This window comes from Rhinoraja longicauda, chromosome 24 (assembly GCF_053455715.1).
Source record: "Rhinoraja longicauda isolate Sanriku21f chromosome 24, sRhiLon1.1, whole genome shotgun sequence".
Taxonomy (NCBI): Eukaryota; Metazoa; Chordata; class Chondrichthyes; order Rajiformes; family Arhynchobatidae; genus Rhinoraja; species Rhinoraja longicauda.
This window is the reverse complement of record NC_135976.1, coordinates 3,364,818-3,381,312: the sequence shown is the minus strand read 5'-3', so window position 1 is coordinate 3,381,312 and position 16,495 is coordinate 3,364,818. Positions and strand designations below refer to the sequence as shown.

The 16,495-nt window shown below is 44.3% G+C and overlaps 1 protein-coding gene across 1 annotated transcript in view; it reads right to left on the bottom strand.

Annotated features, from left to right (window-relative positions):
- Positions 1–1,402: 1,402 nt before the first annotated feature.
- The window catches only part of LOC144605203 (tyrosine-protein phosphatase non-receptor type 22-like), a 98,335-nt gene continuing 83,242 nt past the window's right edge, over positions 1,403–16,495 (bottom strand). The window contains exons 19-21 of the mRNA XM_078420298.1: positions 7,743–7,773; positions 6,480–6,560; positions 1,403–1,863 (exon numbers count right to left, since the gene is read on the bottom strand). Of these exons, the coding sequence (XP_078276424.1) occupies positions 1,802–1,863; positions 6,480–6,560; positions 7,743–7,773 (174 nt within the window). The 3' untranslated portion in view covers positions 1,403–1,801. The remainder of the gene's footprint in view (positions 1,864–6,479; positions 6,561–7,742; positions 7,774–16,495) is intronic.

Here is a 16,495-nt window from a genome sequence, read left to right as displayed (position 1 = left end):
ACAGCAATCAGGTGCTTGAACAAACCTGCACAACCGTAATCCTACCTGGACAACAAAACACTACGGACTGTCGTGGCTTGGTTTTGTTTCCAGTTGAGTTAGAAAAAAGAAATAGGTGCAGGAGTAGGCCATTCGTCCCTTCGAGCCATTCAACATGATCATGGCTGATCATCTAAATTCGGTGCCCTGTTCCTGCTTTTTCCCCATATCCCTTGATTCCTTTAGCCCTGAACTAAATCTAACTCACTTGAAAACATCCAGTGAATTGGCCTCCACTGCCTTCTGTGGCAGAGAATTCCACAGATTCACAACTCTGGGTGAAAAGGTTTTTCCTCATCTAAATCCTAAATGGCCCCTTATTCTTAAACTGTGACCCCCTGGTTCTGGACTCCCCCAACATCGGGACCATTTTTCATGCATCTAGCCTGTCCAATCCTTTAAGAATTTTATGTTTCTTTTAGATCCCCTCTCATCCTTCTAAATTCCAGTAAATTTAGTTTAATTCCAGTGAGTTTCGCACATTTTTCTTTTTGCACAGACTTCCTTCTTTCAGAAGTGCTGTGTGTAATTTATATCTAATTTATTTTTGTGTATTTATCTGAGTCTCAAACCAGAGTCGTCACCTATTCATGTTCTCCAGAGATGCTGCCTATCCTGCTGAGTTACTCCCAACACTTTGTGTCTTTTTTTGTAGCATCCTTGTGCCTTCTACTCATCATGTTCTATTTCTGCTGCAGGTGACAAACAGGCCATCACATCAAAACCAACAGGAATCATGCAAATCTTGTGTATTGATTTGAATTTATATATTTATATTACCTTTGCAGGGTCAGATATAAAAACAGGAGATTGCCTCTTTTTTGAAAGACATTCTGAATCAGAATACAAGTTTACATTTCAAGAATTGGGTTTATATCTCATTACCTGGACACTGCCTAATGTTAACCCCTCATCTTTTCCCAAGCTGCAAAGGGTCTACTCTGTTCTCTCCCCACCCCTCGCCCTGTATTGAAAAGGTTCTGTCCAAACTACTTAACCCAACCTTCCCCCACCACCACTCCCCATCCCATTTCTCAACAACCCCTCTAGATTCTCTCTGATTGTAATTACTGGATCCCTATGCTTCACAAATTGCACTGAACTCATCCTGCCCATAGTCACGTGTACCCTCTGTTGATTTTTTCTGTGTGGTAAATAAAATAAGACCGATGATTGAGAATATACAAATCTCAGTCAATTCTTTACTGATGTCCCCACAGATTCATCCACAACTACTGAAAAATAATCCTAGCCAGTTGAAAATTATTCCGTTTCCAAACTCACACTCTCAATGTTCCACATTGGACACACCTGAGTCAGCGTGCAATTAATTATTTTTTTTGTAATTGGGTATGCCCACTCCAGAAGAAGAAAGAGAAAAATGTTGCTTTATATTTTAAAGGGTGTAACAACATTTTCAAAGGATTACAATATGTAAATACATTTGACTGTAGCCCTGCGGTTCTTGAGATGTGAAACGGTGCTTCAACAAGTCGACCCGAAGCAGAATCCTTTATCAAAGTGTCACAGAATCTATTCTTCCATTCAGTCGCATGCTAATGGCATCCGTGAGGTCAGGTATTCAGTTGTGCTTCGTTTGTCATGAGAGAGAACGGGAATTCTCCTTTTCCTGGCAAGGAGGAATTTCTCATCCCATGGGAAGTGGGGTTCCTTTCTTGAGGAGCAACTCAGAAGGCGATCTCAGATTTGACAACAGAGCATCACCCCATTCGATTTCTAGAGGAATCCACAGAGGATTGTGTCAGACCAAGTCTGGAGAAGGATTTCGTGATCCTTTCTGTTTCGCAAATCGACCCTTAAACCCTGAAATGAATGAATACGTGGAACGTTACAACAGAGAAATTCACCAATGTTTAAGCTCCATCAGAGCTTCACCCCACCTGCAAACCCAATAGCATATATCCAAGTTTTATTTTTCTGTTCCTCGTGTTTATCTTGTTTCACCTTAGACGCAACCATATAATTGGCCTCAAGATACTCATTCATGCCTCTGGGTAAAGAACATCCTTTTGAATTAATTCCTAGACAGATCAGTGAAGACTGTAATTTTGGTTAGCTTGCATGGAGCATCTTACCAAAGTCAAAGTAAGAAGGAAGGATAGAATTACAAAAAACTCTTGGCATAAAAATGGATGTTTGGACTAACAATTCCATGCATTACATTCATTTTCTTCCACTATGTTTTCTTTCACCCTATCTATTTATTTTTCCCCTTATTAATCTAGCGTCATTTTAAATGATTTTTTGAAAAACACTTCAACCACTTCATGTGCCAGTCAGTTCCATGTTCATACAGCTTTCTGAGCAACATATCGATCAGTTTCCTTTTGAGTGCCAAGAGATTCTGTTAAAATATAGGTCAGAGACTTTGTGTTAGGAATCCAATAATGTAAAGAAAAAAAAAATCACAGATCAGTCTCAAAGTATTAATTGACTTTCAAAAGAAGAGTCACAACCTGAAAAGTCACCTATCCATGTTCTCCAGAGATGCTGTCTGACCTGCTGAGTTACCCCAGCACTTTGTATTCTTTACCAGCATCTGCAGTTCTATGTTTCTACATTTGACTTTTTTAAATTTCAGAACTGGCCATTTCTCTAGATTAAAGAATTCTCTGATCTAAATTTAAGATTATTTAAATGGAACATTAACTCGCTTTTTCTATTTTCATTAACACAACCTGATCTGCTAGGCATATCCCAGAGCTCTGCATTAAACAGCGTTTTTAATGTTCCTTTGTGATTACTTCCTCTCCAATTTACTCTCCTAACCTATTATTCAGATTGCCTATCAACATGCAACTATGTCCTCACTCTATCAGAGATACTGCCTGGATCTGAATGATAGTTGCTATTACTAAGGAGAAGGTGCCTGGTTAGCTGAAAAGACTGAAGGTGGATGTCACCTGGATCAAATGGACTACACCCCAGGGTTCTCAAAGAGGTAGCTCTAGAGATTGTGGAGGTATTCGTGGTGATCTTTCAAGCATCACTAGAGTCAGGAGTGGTTTGAGAGGACTGGAAAATTGCAAATATTACTCTGCCCTTCAAGATGGGAGTGAAGCAAAGCAGGGGAAAATATAGGCCGGTTCGCCTGACTTCAGTGGTTGGTAAGAGTTTAAAGTCCATTATAAAGGATGGGGTTTCACAGTACTTAGAAGCACATGATAAAATAGGCAGAAGTCAGCATAGTTTTGTGAAGGGGAGATCTTGCCTGACGAATCTGTTGGAATTCTTTGAGGAAGTAAATAGCAGGATAGACAAAGGAGAGTCAGTGGATGTTCACTTGGATTTTCAGAAGGCGTTTGATAAAGTGCCGCATGTAAGGCTGCTAAAGAGGGTGAGAGGCCCATGGTATTAGATAGAAGATTGGCTGAATGGCAGAAGTGAAGAGGTTTTTTTTTCTGGCTGGCTGCCAGAGGCTAGTGGTGTTCCGCATGGGTCGGTACTGGGGCTGCTGCTCTTCACACTGAAATGTCAATGATTTGGATGAAGGAATTGATGGCTTTGTGGCCAAGTTTGCAGATGATACGAAGATAGATGCAGGGGCACATAGTGTAGAGAAAGCAGGGACTCTGCAGAAGGACTTGGACAGGTTGGGAGAGAAGGCAACGACTTGACAGATGGAATACAGTGCAGCAATTAATGTAGTCATGTATTTTGGTAGAAGGAATAAAGGATCAGACCACATTCTAAATGGAGAGTGGACTCAGAAATCGGAGGAGCAAAGGGACTTGGGAGTGCAGGTGCAGTATTTGGAGTATTGTGAGCAGTTCTGGGCCCCATAATCTGAGGAACGATGTGCTGGCATTCTAGCGGGTCCAGAGGAGGTTTACGAGAATGATCCAGGGGATCATTGGGTTGATGTATGATGAGCGTTTGATGCCACTGGGGCTGTACTCGCTGGAGTTTAGGATTAGGGGGGGGGGGCCTCATTGAAGCTTATTGAATAGTGAAAGGCCTGCATAGAGTGGATGTGGAGAGGATGTTTGCACTAGTGAGAGAGTCTAGGACCAGAGGGCACAGCCTCAGAATAAAAGGACATACCTTTAGAAAGGAGATGTGGTAGAATTTCTTTAGCTAGAGGGTGGTGAATCAGTGGAATCAATTGCCACAGATGGCTATGGAGGCCAAGTCTTTGGGTATTTTTAAAATGCAGAGATTGACAGATTCTTGATTAGTAAGGGTTCCAAACGTTACAAGGAGAATGCAGGGAAACAGGGTTGAGAGGAAAAGATTGATCAACCATGATTGAATGACAGAGTAGAATCGTTGTGCCGAATGGCCTAATTCAGCTCCAATGACATGAACAAAGGACATGATGAATATGTAGTGAGATTTGGGATAATTATATGGTTGTTGATAGTGAGGAGTTTTGAGGTGAGTTTTGTAGGTTGGTTGTGAAGAAGGAGGATGCAGGCCATTGGGATGGGGTTTGGGTACATTTCCGTGCTCCTGCCATTGGTTGTCTGATAACCAAACTAATCAATACGATGGCTGAAATGCCCTGCATTTCTGCATTTCAGAAAACGCTCTATCAATCATCAGAACTCGGGCAATGAATAACTTTGTACTGTTTAATTGCTGTCTGCTTTACCTTTACGGACAAACACACTCCAACAATGAATATAGTTTTACATCTCAAGGCAATTCAGCTTCTTGCACAGTAAGAAGGAAAAGCAATTACAACTTTACAATTATTTTCCCAGAATGGAAATTCTATAATATTCAAGTTTTCAGTGAGGGAGCTCAGCCTAATTTCCAGACTTTGGAAGAACAGTCAAATATTCTATAACTCAGTGGGCTGTGTATGGAAGAGGACTTTTCTGCTTAAAATAAAGGTTAAAGTTTGCGAGAATACCAGCTTTCACATCTAGAAAAAATACGCTTATTTACGCTTACTATGATCATTCTTATTTCAGAAAAGGAACCTGAGGGGCAACTTTTTTACACAAAGGGTGGTAGGTGTATGGAACAAACTGCTGGAGCAGGTAGTTGAGGCAGGGACTATCACAATGTTTAAAAAACATTTGGACAGGTACATGGAAAGGAGAGGTTTAGAAGGATATGTGTCAAAGGCAGGCAGAAGGAACTAGTGTAGATGGAGAATGTTGGTCGGTCTGGGCAGGTTGGGTCAAAGGGACTGTTGCCACGCTCCGTGACTCTATGATTCAAAGTCTAGTCCTACATTTGCCTGGGACTCAATATCAATTTAGTTTAGAGATACAGCTTGGAAACAGGCCCTCCAAATCCACCAGACCAATGATCATCCATACACTAGTTCTATCTTACACATAAGGGGCAATTTACAGAAGGCAATGAACCTGCAAACTTGCATGTTTTTTGGAATGTGGGAGGAAACCGGAGCACCTGGGGGAAACCCATGCGGACACAGGAAGAACGTAGACACTCTGTACAGACAGCACCTGTAGTCAGGATCGAATCTAGGTCTTTAGCGCTGTACGGCTGCAACTCTACCGCTGCTCTGCGGTGCTGCCCTGATTTCTCTGATGTTGATTTCCTTCCTCATCCATATTGTGACTGTATTGTGCACTATCCACTGGATGCAACGCAACAACCCAACAGAGCTTCTTTGGCAACACTGCAAACTATAAACCTTCACTGCCAGCAGGTGAACAGAGTCCTGAGCTTTGCTTCCAAGATAGGGCGGCACGGTGGCGCAGCGGTAGAGTTGCTGCCTTACAGCGAATGCAGCGCCGGAGACTCAGGTTCGATCCTGACTACGGGCGCCATCTGTACGGAGTTTGTACGTACTCCCCGTGACCTGCGTGGATTTTCTCTGAGATCTTCGGTTTCCTCCCACACTCCAAAGACGTACAGGTATGTAGGTTAATTGACTGGGTAAATGTAAAAATTGTCCCTAGTGTGTGTAAGATAGTGTTAATGTGCGGGGATCGCTGGGTGGCGCCGACTCGGTGGGCCGAAGGGCCTGTTTCTGTACTGTATCTCTAAAAAAAAGTCACATGCCATCCCAGTTTGGAAATTTGCTAAATGTTATTCCATCATTCCTGAGTCTAATCCTGAAACTGCTTGGCCAACAACACCAAGAGAACACCTTCACAGAGTTAGTCCAGCACTTTGTGTCTTTTTTTGTAAATCAGCATCTGCAGTTCCTTGTGCCAACCTTCACTGCACGATCTGCTGAGCCCTTAACTTCTCAAAGAGTGAATAAAGACGGGGACAAATTATTGATTTAAAATACTTAATGCTTCCATGAATACTTTTTGAATTTTCTTTTTTCAACTTTTGGAAATTGTAGGTCCATTCAGCTTTTCAATTGAAGTATTGATCATGCGCATCCAAGCTATTCGAACCAATTGCTTTCATAAACAGATGGGTCGATCTCGTGGTCGTGGTGGTGGGCACTAAGTAACAGCTTCTGTTGAGAGCAAGTAACTCACCAAATTTCGGAAAGAAGCGACTCTGTTCTGGGCTTGGCTCAGGCACAGAAGTCCTGGATAGCGTAGAGCCACCACTTATTGCTGTGGGCACACAAGACAGAGAGAGAGATGTGCAATGGTACATTAACTATGTCCACTAGCGGCTTGGCTACCTGATCTCCCAGTTGCCAAACACTTTAACTCCCCTTCCCATTCCCACACTGATCTTTCTGTCTTGGACCTCCTCCATTGTCAGAGTGAGCCCAAATTCAAATTGGAGGTACCACACCTCATATTTCGCTTGGGCAGCTTACAACCCAGCGGTATCAAGAGAGAGTTAGATTTAGCTCTTGGGGTGAAAGGAATCAAAGGAGATGGGGAAAAAGCAGGAACCATAGCTGTTGTCCTTTATTCACAAAATGCTGGAGTAACTCAGCAGGTCAGGCAGCATCTCAGGAGAGAAGGAATGGGTGACGTTTCGGGTCGAGACCCTTCTTCAGACTGAAGAAGGGTCTCGACCCGAAACGTCACCCATTCCTTCTCTCCTGAGATGCTGCCTGACCTGCTGAGTTACTCCAGCATTTTGTGAATAAATACCTTCGATTTGTACCAGCATCTGCAGTTATTTTCTTACATAGCTGTTGTCCTAGCTGTTGATAGCTTGTCTGTCAGCTCAAATTAAAAAAAGCAAGCAGCTCAAATTAAAAAAAACAAAGCGCTAGAAACACACAGTGGTTCAACCAGCCACTGTGGGAAGACTGATGTTGGTGAGATAGACACAAAATGCTGGAGCAACTCAGCGGGACAGGCAGCATCACTGGAGAGAAGGAATGGGTGATGTTTCAGGTCGAGACCCTTCAGACTCTCCCTGTCCCACTGAGTTGCTCCAGCATTTTGTGTCTATCTTTGGTTTAAACCAGCATCTGCAGTTCCTTCCTACACATTTTGTCTGATGTTGGTGAGATCCTGCTGTTGCTGAACTCCCGCACAGTGAACTGGAGAATCAATAACTCACAACAAAGGAATCACTTTTTTGAGGTACTTTCAGTCCTTTCACACAATCTTTTCATCTCGCTGGCAAGAATTTGAAAAATAAAAATAGCAGAACCACAGATAAACAGAAGGGAGCCGGAGTAAATGTTTAGTTGCTTTAAAAAGGTAATGCACCTGGATAGAGAAAGGCTGATGTGCCTCTTCCTTGCAGTGATTTCACATGACCTTATTAATTACACATTATAACATCTAAATATTTTAATGTAATTCCAGAAAAGACAATCCACTCACTTTTCTTCATACTTCGTAGAATTTTCATACTCTGCAGATGAAGATACAGAGAGAGTGAATTACAACTTAGGTTGGCACAATCTGAATTATTACAACTCTATTACCATTTTGAATACTGTCCCCAGGAAACAGACCTGGGAAATGAAGGGACAACTTCCAAATGGAGATTCTTTCATGGAAGCAAGAACCGAATGTTAGTTGTTGGTTGAAATATCTGAGGTAACTGAGTACAAAAAAGGACACCAAGTGCTGGAATAACTGCAGGTCAGGCAGTATCTCTGGAGATGATTAGGTGATGTTTCGGGTTCAGACCCTTCTTCAGACTGATTATGGGGGAGAGAATAAAGCTGGAAAAGGGGACAGGCAAGACGATCACGGAGGGGAGCAATGAGAGAGGATCTCACACAACTGTCGGCGAGATGAGGAGACGTCTTCAAAATAGGCATATCTTGAGGAGATTTTGCAGTGCTTGTACATGGCTTTAAAAAAGGCTGTTGGATAGGCAGATGTAATGCAGAACTGAGCAGCATGTTTGACCTCACTAATTTACAGGACTGATATGATCAAGGTCGTTAGAGTGGGATAGGCCTGCAATCAGAACAAAACCATCAACTACCTCCTCTGTGGTATGGGAAAGGATTCCAGAATAAACTATTCAGGAAATCGGAAGTAGAATTTCACACTTAAGGTGGAAATATGGAACTCCTTGCACCTAAGATAGACCCAAAAATCTGGAGTAACTCAGAGGGGCAAGCAGAATCTCTGGAGAAAATAGGTGAATGCAAATTGGAGGAACAGCACCTCGTACTTTGCTTGGGCAGCTAACACCCCAGCGGCAAGACTATTGATTTCTCTCATTTCAAGTAACCCTTACATCGCCTCTTTCCCTCCCAACCCTCCTCCAGTCATCGTACTTGTTTCATTGTTGTCCTGCTGTGTTTACTGTTTGTATTACTCATTATCATCTTCCCACACCCAACAATGGACCATGAGACAATAGACAATAGGTGCAGGAGTAGGCCATTCGACCCTATGAGCCAGCACCGCCATTCACCGTGATCATGGCTGATCGTGCACAATCAGTACCCCGTTCCTGCCCTCTCCCCATATTCCTTGACTCCACTGTCATTAAGAGCTCTATCTAACTCTCTCTTGAAATCATCCAGAGAATTGGCCTCGACTGCCTTGTGAGGCAGAAAGTTCCACAGCTTCACAACTCTCTGAGTGAAAAAGTTTTTCCTCGTCTCAGTTCTAAATGGCCTACCCCTTAGTCTTAAACTGTGGCTCCTGTTTCGGGACTCCCCCAACATCGGGAACATTTTCCTGCCTCTAGTGCGTCCAATCCCTTAATAATCTTATATGTTTCAATAAGATCCCCTCTCATCCTTTTAAATTCCAGAGGATACAGACAGGCCCAGTTGCTCCAGTCTTTCAACGTACGACAGTCCCACCATTCCGGGAATTAACCTCGTGATCATCGTTGCTGGGTTTGATCAGCCTTTTTGCATTTCTTTAATTTGTCCTTTGTACCTTTTCATTCCCTGTCCCCTGACTCTCAGTCTGAAGGTCTCAACCCAAAACATCACCCATTTCTTCTCTCCAGAGATGTTGCCTCAGGATGCTGCCTAAAGCTGAGTTAAAGAGGCAAAGCTGAGATGTTGCCTCTGGATGCTGCCTAAAGCTGAGTTATTCCAGCTTTTTGTGTCTGTTTTCAGTGTAAGCCAGCATCTGCAGTTCCTTCCTACACTCCTTGCACCTTAAGTCAAATGGAATGGGTGATAGGTGTTTGCTGGGTAAGGATATGAGGAGAGGTGTAGAAAATGCCGATGCAGTACAAATCCGCCATCTGGAGCAGCAATAGGTCCAATGGCTGAATGGACCCCCGTTCCGGCAGCTCTTCAAAATGATTGTAATCCTTATGCTTCAGCGCCACCTGCTGGAATTGAATAGCTTTCAGCCCATACAATAAGAAGTACAAAGCTATCGGGGCATAAAAGCAATTGTGTTCAAGTTGAGTTTATGGATATCAAGTGTCAGTAATCTGAAGGCATGCATACAAGATGCATGGTTTATCAACCAGAGAGTAGAGAAAGTAAGTTTTGAAAAAATCTATTTACATGCACTGTGTTATGATAATGTAAGAAATAGAATTTCCTCCCCTCACTTTAAAAGTGTGTCCTCTAGTTCTCGTAAGAAAATAACTGCAAATGCTGGTACAAATCGAAGGTATTTATTCACAAAATGCTGGAGTAACTCAGCAGGTCAGGCAGCATCTTGGGAGAGAAGGAATGGATGATGTTTCGGGTCGAGACCCTTCTTCAGACTGAAGAAGGGTCTCGACCCGAAACATCATCCATTCCTTCTCTCCCGAGATGCTGCCTGACCTGCTGAGTTACTCCAGCAGTTTGTGAATAAATGTCCTCTAGTTCTCGATTCCCGATCTATTAGTCTCATGATTTGGTACACCTCTATAAGATTATCCCTCACCTTCCTGCACTCCAAGAAATAGCATCCCAGCTCAAACTCTCCCTATAGCTCCAGCCCTTGAGTCCTGGAAACATCCTCGTAAATCTTCTTTGCACCCTTTCCAACTCGACAACATCTTTCTTTAACATGGTGCCCAAAACTGAAAACAATACGCTAAATATGGCCTCACCAATGCCTTATACAACTGCAACATAACTTAATACGCTGAATGTGGCTACTTAATGTGCCGAGGACTTCACACTTATAGAGTCATACAGTGTGGAATCAGGCCCTTCAGCCCTACTTGCCCACACCTACCAACATGTTCCATCTACACTAGTCCCCCTTGCCTGCGTTTGGCCCATATCCCTCTAAACCTGTCATATCCATGCACCTGTCTAATTGCTTCGATAAACATTGCGATCGTCTCTACATGAACTACCCCCTCTGGCAGCATGAACTATGTACCTGCAGTCCTAGATCCCTCTGCTCTACAACATTTCCAACGGCCCCACCATTCACTGTGTAGGTCCTACCCATGTTAGACTTTTCAAAATGCAACACCTCACATTTCTCTGTATTAAATTCCATCTACCATTCCTTCCCTCACCTAGCCAACCACTCAAGAGGGCCAATATTTGTTTTCACAAAAGGTGGTGGGCGTATGGAAGGAGGTAGTTGAAGCAGGTACTACCGCAATGTTTAAAAAACATTTGGAATGCTGCTTGGATTGGATTGGTTTAGAGGGATGTGGGCCAAATGTAGGCAGGTGGGACTAGTGTAGATGGGGCATGTTGGTCAGCATGGGAAAGTTGGGACGAAGGGCCTGTTTCCACGCTGTACGACTCCGTGACTCTCTCTAAACTCTAGATGTCATGAATAGGTTTTCCCATATTTTCCAAGTGTTTGCCTTAGTTACTGACTTAGAAACATCAACTTTACATAATCTCTGAAATGGTCCATAAGAATTTTGTACATTTCAATAAGATCAATTCTCATTTTCCTAAATTCAACACCATATAGGCCCAGTCACCGTATTCTTTTAGAGTCATAGAGTCATGCCCTTCAGCCCAACCCGTCCATGCTGACCAAGGTGCCCCATCCCATTTGTCTGCGTTTGTCCCATATTTCTATCCATGTACCTGTCCAAGTGTCTTTTAAATGTCCATATAGTATCTGCCTCAACCACCTCCTCTGGCAGCTGGTTCCTTTGACCCATCACTTCAACTGAGTGAAAAAAAATGCTCCTCAGGTTCATATTAAATCTTGGCCTCCCAGCATAAATATTAAATCTTGCCCCTTTCACCTCATTTGTCTTACCCCAGAAGTAAACCAGTACTCATTTGTCACAAATATCCATTCATAGGATGTCTTGGCATGTGTACAATATTCCAGTTGGAGCAAAGAACACAGAACAGTACAGCACTAGAACAGGCCCTTCTGCCCACTTTGTCCGTGCTGTACATGATGCCCAGCCCAACTCTTATCTGGCTGCACAGGATCCATATCCTTCCATTCCCTGCCTATCCATATGCCTATCCAAATTTCTCTTAAATAACACTATCGTAGACACCTCAACCACCATCCCTGTCAGTACGTTCCAGGCTCTCACCATCCTTTGTGCAAAACAGTTGCCCCCACATATCTTTTAAACTTTGCCCCTCTTACCTTAAAGCTATGCCCTCTGGTATTTGATTTGTCCATCTTTGGACAAAGGTTTGGGGAGTCTATCCGATCTACGCCTCTCATAATTGTATACACTTCTGCCCGGTTTCTCTGCAACCTCTGGCGTTCCAGACTAAACAATCCAAGTCTGTCCAACCAATCCCTGTAATTAATACCCGCTAATCTGTACTTCATTCTGGTAAATCTCCTCTACACCCTTTTCCAAAGCCTCCATATCCTTCCCGTAATGGGCAACCAGAACTGCACGCAATAGTCCAAATGTGGCCAAACAAAAGTCCTACAAAGCTGCATCTTGACTTTATGATTCATACTCAATGTCCCGACTTATGAAGGTACTCAATGTTGATAAGTGTCATGCCATTAATTGTGTATTTCCCCTTACATTTCACCTCTTAAAGTGCCACACCTCACACTTGCTTGGATTAAACTCTATCTGCCATTTTGGTGGTAAGAATAGGAAGGCAGAGTATTATCTGAATGGTGTCAAGTTAGGAAAAGAGGACGTACAACGAGATCTGGGTGTCCTAGTGCATTAGTCACTGAAAGGAAGCATGCAGGTACAGCAGGCAGTGAAGAAACCCAATGGAATGTTGGCCTTCATAACAAGAGGAGTTGAGTATAGGAGCAAAGAGGTCCTTCTGCAGTTGTACAGTGCCCTAGTGAGACCGCACCTGGAGTACTGTGTGCAGTTTTGGTCTCCAAATTTGAGGAAGGATATTCTTGCTATTGAGGGCGTGCAGCATAGGTTTACTAGGTTAATTCCCGGAATGGCGGGACTGTCATATGTTGAAAGACTGGAGTGACTAGGCTTGTATATACTGGAATTTAGAAGGATGAGAGGGGATCTTATCGAAACATATAAGATTATTAAGGGTTTGGATACATTAGAGGCAGGAAACATGTTCCCAATGTTGGGGGAGTCCAGAACCAGGGGCCACAGTTTAAGAATAAGGGGTAGGACATTTAGAACTGAGATGAGGAAAAACTTTTTCAGTCAGAGAGTTGTGAATCTGTGGAATTATCTGCCTCAGAAGGCAGTGGAGGCCAATTCTCTGAATGTATTCAAGAGAGAGCTAGATAGAGCTCTTAAGGATAGCGGAGTCAGGGGGTATGGGGAGAAGGCAGGAACGGGATACTGATTGAGAACGATCAGCCATGATCACATTGAATGGCGGTGCTGGCTCGAAGGGCCGAATGGCCTCCTCCTGCAGGTCTCCTGCAGTCTATTGTCTATTTCTCTGCCCATTCTGTAGCTGATCTATATACCGCCGTTTACCTAAGACAGCCATTCTCACAGTTCTCACAATCTCAGTGTCTGCAAACTTACTAACTGCCCAGTCTACATCTACGTTCAACTAATTTATATATACAGTAAACCATTGTTTGAACAACTCTTTTATAACAGATTTTGGCTATAGTGGTATACTGCCTCCCCGACCACTGAGAGCACAGGCTTCTGAGGCCCCTGGCCCATCTCGCAGGGTGCACCTTCCTTCCACCACTCCATCCCTCATCATGTCCACTTGGCCGCCACCTCCTCCTCCTGTCGCTCTGTCCTCTCCACCACACACCCCTCCCTCCCCTCCACCACTACCTCCTCCTTCTTCTCCCCCGGAGTCACCGACTTACTCCATCTTGGTAAGGAGGAGAGGAAGCCCCATGGCGACTGGGCGCATCTTGTCGTTGGTCGGGGCCTGAAGAAAGGGCTGTCCCCAGGGCTACAGTGTGAGGCGCAACAACAACCGCGTGAACCGGTGAAGAAGGGCTCGCAGGTGCAGACCATCGCCGCCTAGATTCAAGGTCAAATGACACAAAGCGCTGGAGTAGACTGAATCAGTCTGCAGAAGGGTCCCAAAGACATTTATCCGTGTTCTCCAGTCATGCTGCCTCCCCTGCAGAGTTACTCCAGCACTTTGTGTTCTTTTGTGTATTAACCATCATCTGCAGTTCTTCGTTTCAACGACATACAGCGATAATACCGTTCCCTCCGTGACTCCCTGGTCCACTCGTCCCTTCCTACCCAAACCACCCCATCCCCGGGCACTTTCCCCTGCAACCGCACGAGATGCAACACCTGACCCTTTACCTCCCCCCTCAACTCCATCCAAGGACCCAAACAGTCTTTCCAGGTGAGACAAAGTTTCACCTGCACCTCCTCCAACCTCATCTATTGCATCCGCTGCTCTAGATGTCAACTCATTTACATCGGCGAAACCAAGCGCAGGCTCGGCGATCGCTTCGCTGAACACCTGCGCTCGGTCCGCATTAACCAAACTGATCTCCCGGTGGCCGAGCACTTCAACTCCCCCTCCCATTCCCAGTCTGACCTTTCTGTCATGGGCCTCCTCCAGTGCCATAGTGAGGCCCACCGCAAATTGGAGGAACAGCACCTCATATTTCGCCTGGGCAGCTTGCAGCCCAGTGGTATGAACATCGACTTCTCCAACTTTAGATAGTTCCTCTGTCCCTCCCTTCCCCTCCTCCTTCCCAGATCTCCCTCTATCTTCCTGTCTCCACCTATATCCTTCCTTTGTCCCGCCCCCCTGACATCAGTCTGAAGAAGGGTCTCGACCCGAAACGTCACCCATTCCTTCTCTCCCGAGACGCTGCCTGACCTGCTGAGTTACTCCAGCATTTTGTGAATAAATCGATAATACCTTACTTGGTTATAATGGATAATCGGCAATAACGGACACCATTCCCCCCCCTCTCTACTTAGATATGGTCTTTACATGGTAGCGGTGTGGTATAAACACTGCTTTCCAATTTTCATGCATGTATATTGTCAAGGTCGAGATTGTCAAGGTCTTTCTGCCTGAAAGCACAAACTGCATTATTCTCTGAGTAGCGAACAAATGTGAGCATGGATAAATCATCAATGAGCATCCTCTTATAATGGAAGGAATGATCATGGATGCAGCAGTAGTGCCCTAGGAATTCCTGCATGGATATCCTGGGGGTTGAAGGTTGACCTCCGAGCAGCATTGTAGGAAGTATGACTCCAAACATTGGCATTTGAACCCCATTGCTTCAGAGTTAGCAGGGCTCTTCAAAGTCATATTCGGCCAAATGCTGCATTGATGCCAAAGCATACACTGTCACTTCTCCTCTGGATTTGAACTCTTTGGCATTAGCTTTCTTCACTGCCTGCTGTACCTGCATGCTTACTTTCAGTAACTGGTGCACAAGGACACCAAGGTCTCGTTGCACTTCCCCTTTACCTAACCTGATACCATTGAGATAATAATCTGCTTCCTTATTTTTGCCGCCAAAGTGGATAACCTCACATTTATCTGCAAATTTGCTAGTGTTACTTCTAATTCCATCATCCAAATCATTAATATATATTGTAAATATTTGCGGCCCCAGTACTGAGTCTTGCGGCACTCCACTCGCCACTGCCTGCCATTCTGAAAAGGGCCCGTTTATTCCTACACTTTGCTTCCTGTCTGCCAACCAATTCTCTATCCAGTCAACACCCTACTCCCAATACCATGTGCTCTAATTTTGCTCACCAACCTCCCGCGTGGTACCTTATCAAAGGTTTTCTGAAGGTCTAGATACACTACATCCATTGGCTCTCCTTCATCCGTTTTACTTGTCACATCCTCAAAAAATTCCAGAAGATTAGTCAAGCAGGATTTCCCCTTCATTAATCCATGCTGACTTCGACTTATCCTTTTACTGCTATCCAAATGCACCATTATTACCTCTTTAATAATTGACTCCAGCATCTTCCCCACCACCGATGTCAGGCTAACTGGTCTATAATTCCCCGTTTTATCTCTCGCTCCTTTCTTGAAAAGTGGGATAACATTAGCTGTCCTCCAATCCACAGGAACTGATCCTGAATCTATTGAACATTGGAAAATGATCACCAATTCGTCGACGATTTCTTGAACCACCTCCTTGAGTACCCTGGGATGCAGGCCATCAGGCCCTGGGAATTTATCAGCCATCAGTCCCATCAGTCTACCCAATACTATTTCTCGTTTAATGCAAATTTCTTTCAGTTCCTCTGTCTCCCTTGATCGTCTGTCCACTAGTACATCTGGGAGATTGTTTGTGTCTTCCTTAGTGAAGACAGATCTGAAGTACCTATTCAACTCTTCCGCCATTTCCTTATGAACTTAAGCAAAACCATATAAAGAGTTGGAAAGTAAAATGTTACATTTTTCTTTGCTGTAAATAAAATATTATCATGGAGTCGTACAGCACGAAACTTGTCCCAACTTAACCCAACTTATCCATACAGACCAAATGCCCCGTCCCACTGCTTGCGTTTGCCCAGTTGCGTGGCTCACATTGGAGCCAGCGCTGCCCTCGCAGCTGCGGCTTGCCTGCAGTCCGTTTGTCTTTTGTGTTTTTTGTTGTTTTTGTCTGAATTGTAGTTTAAATATGATGTAGTGTTTGTGGTTGTGTGTTATATGGGGGGGTGGGGGGGGTTGGGGTGGGTGGGAACTGTAACATTGTCTCTCCCGGACGGAGACCCGACCTTTGTTTTCTGTGTCGTATCTCCGTTCCCGCTGCGGCCTACCACCGGCCATGCACCTGGAGCTGACGGCCTCCGGCTGGGACACCTAGGGCTCTGGTTCGGAGCC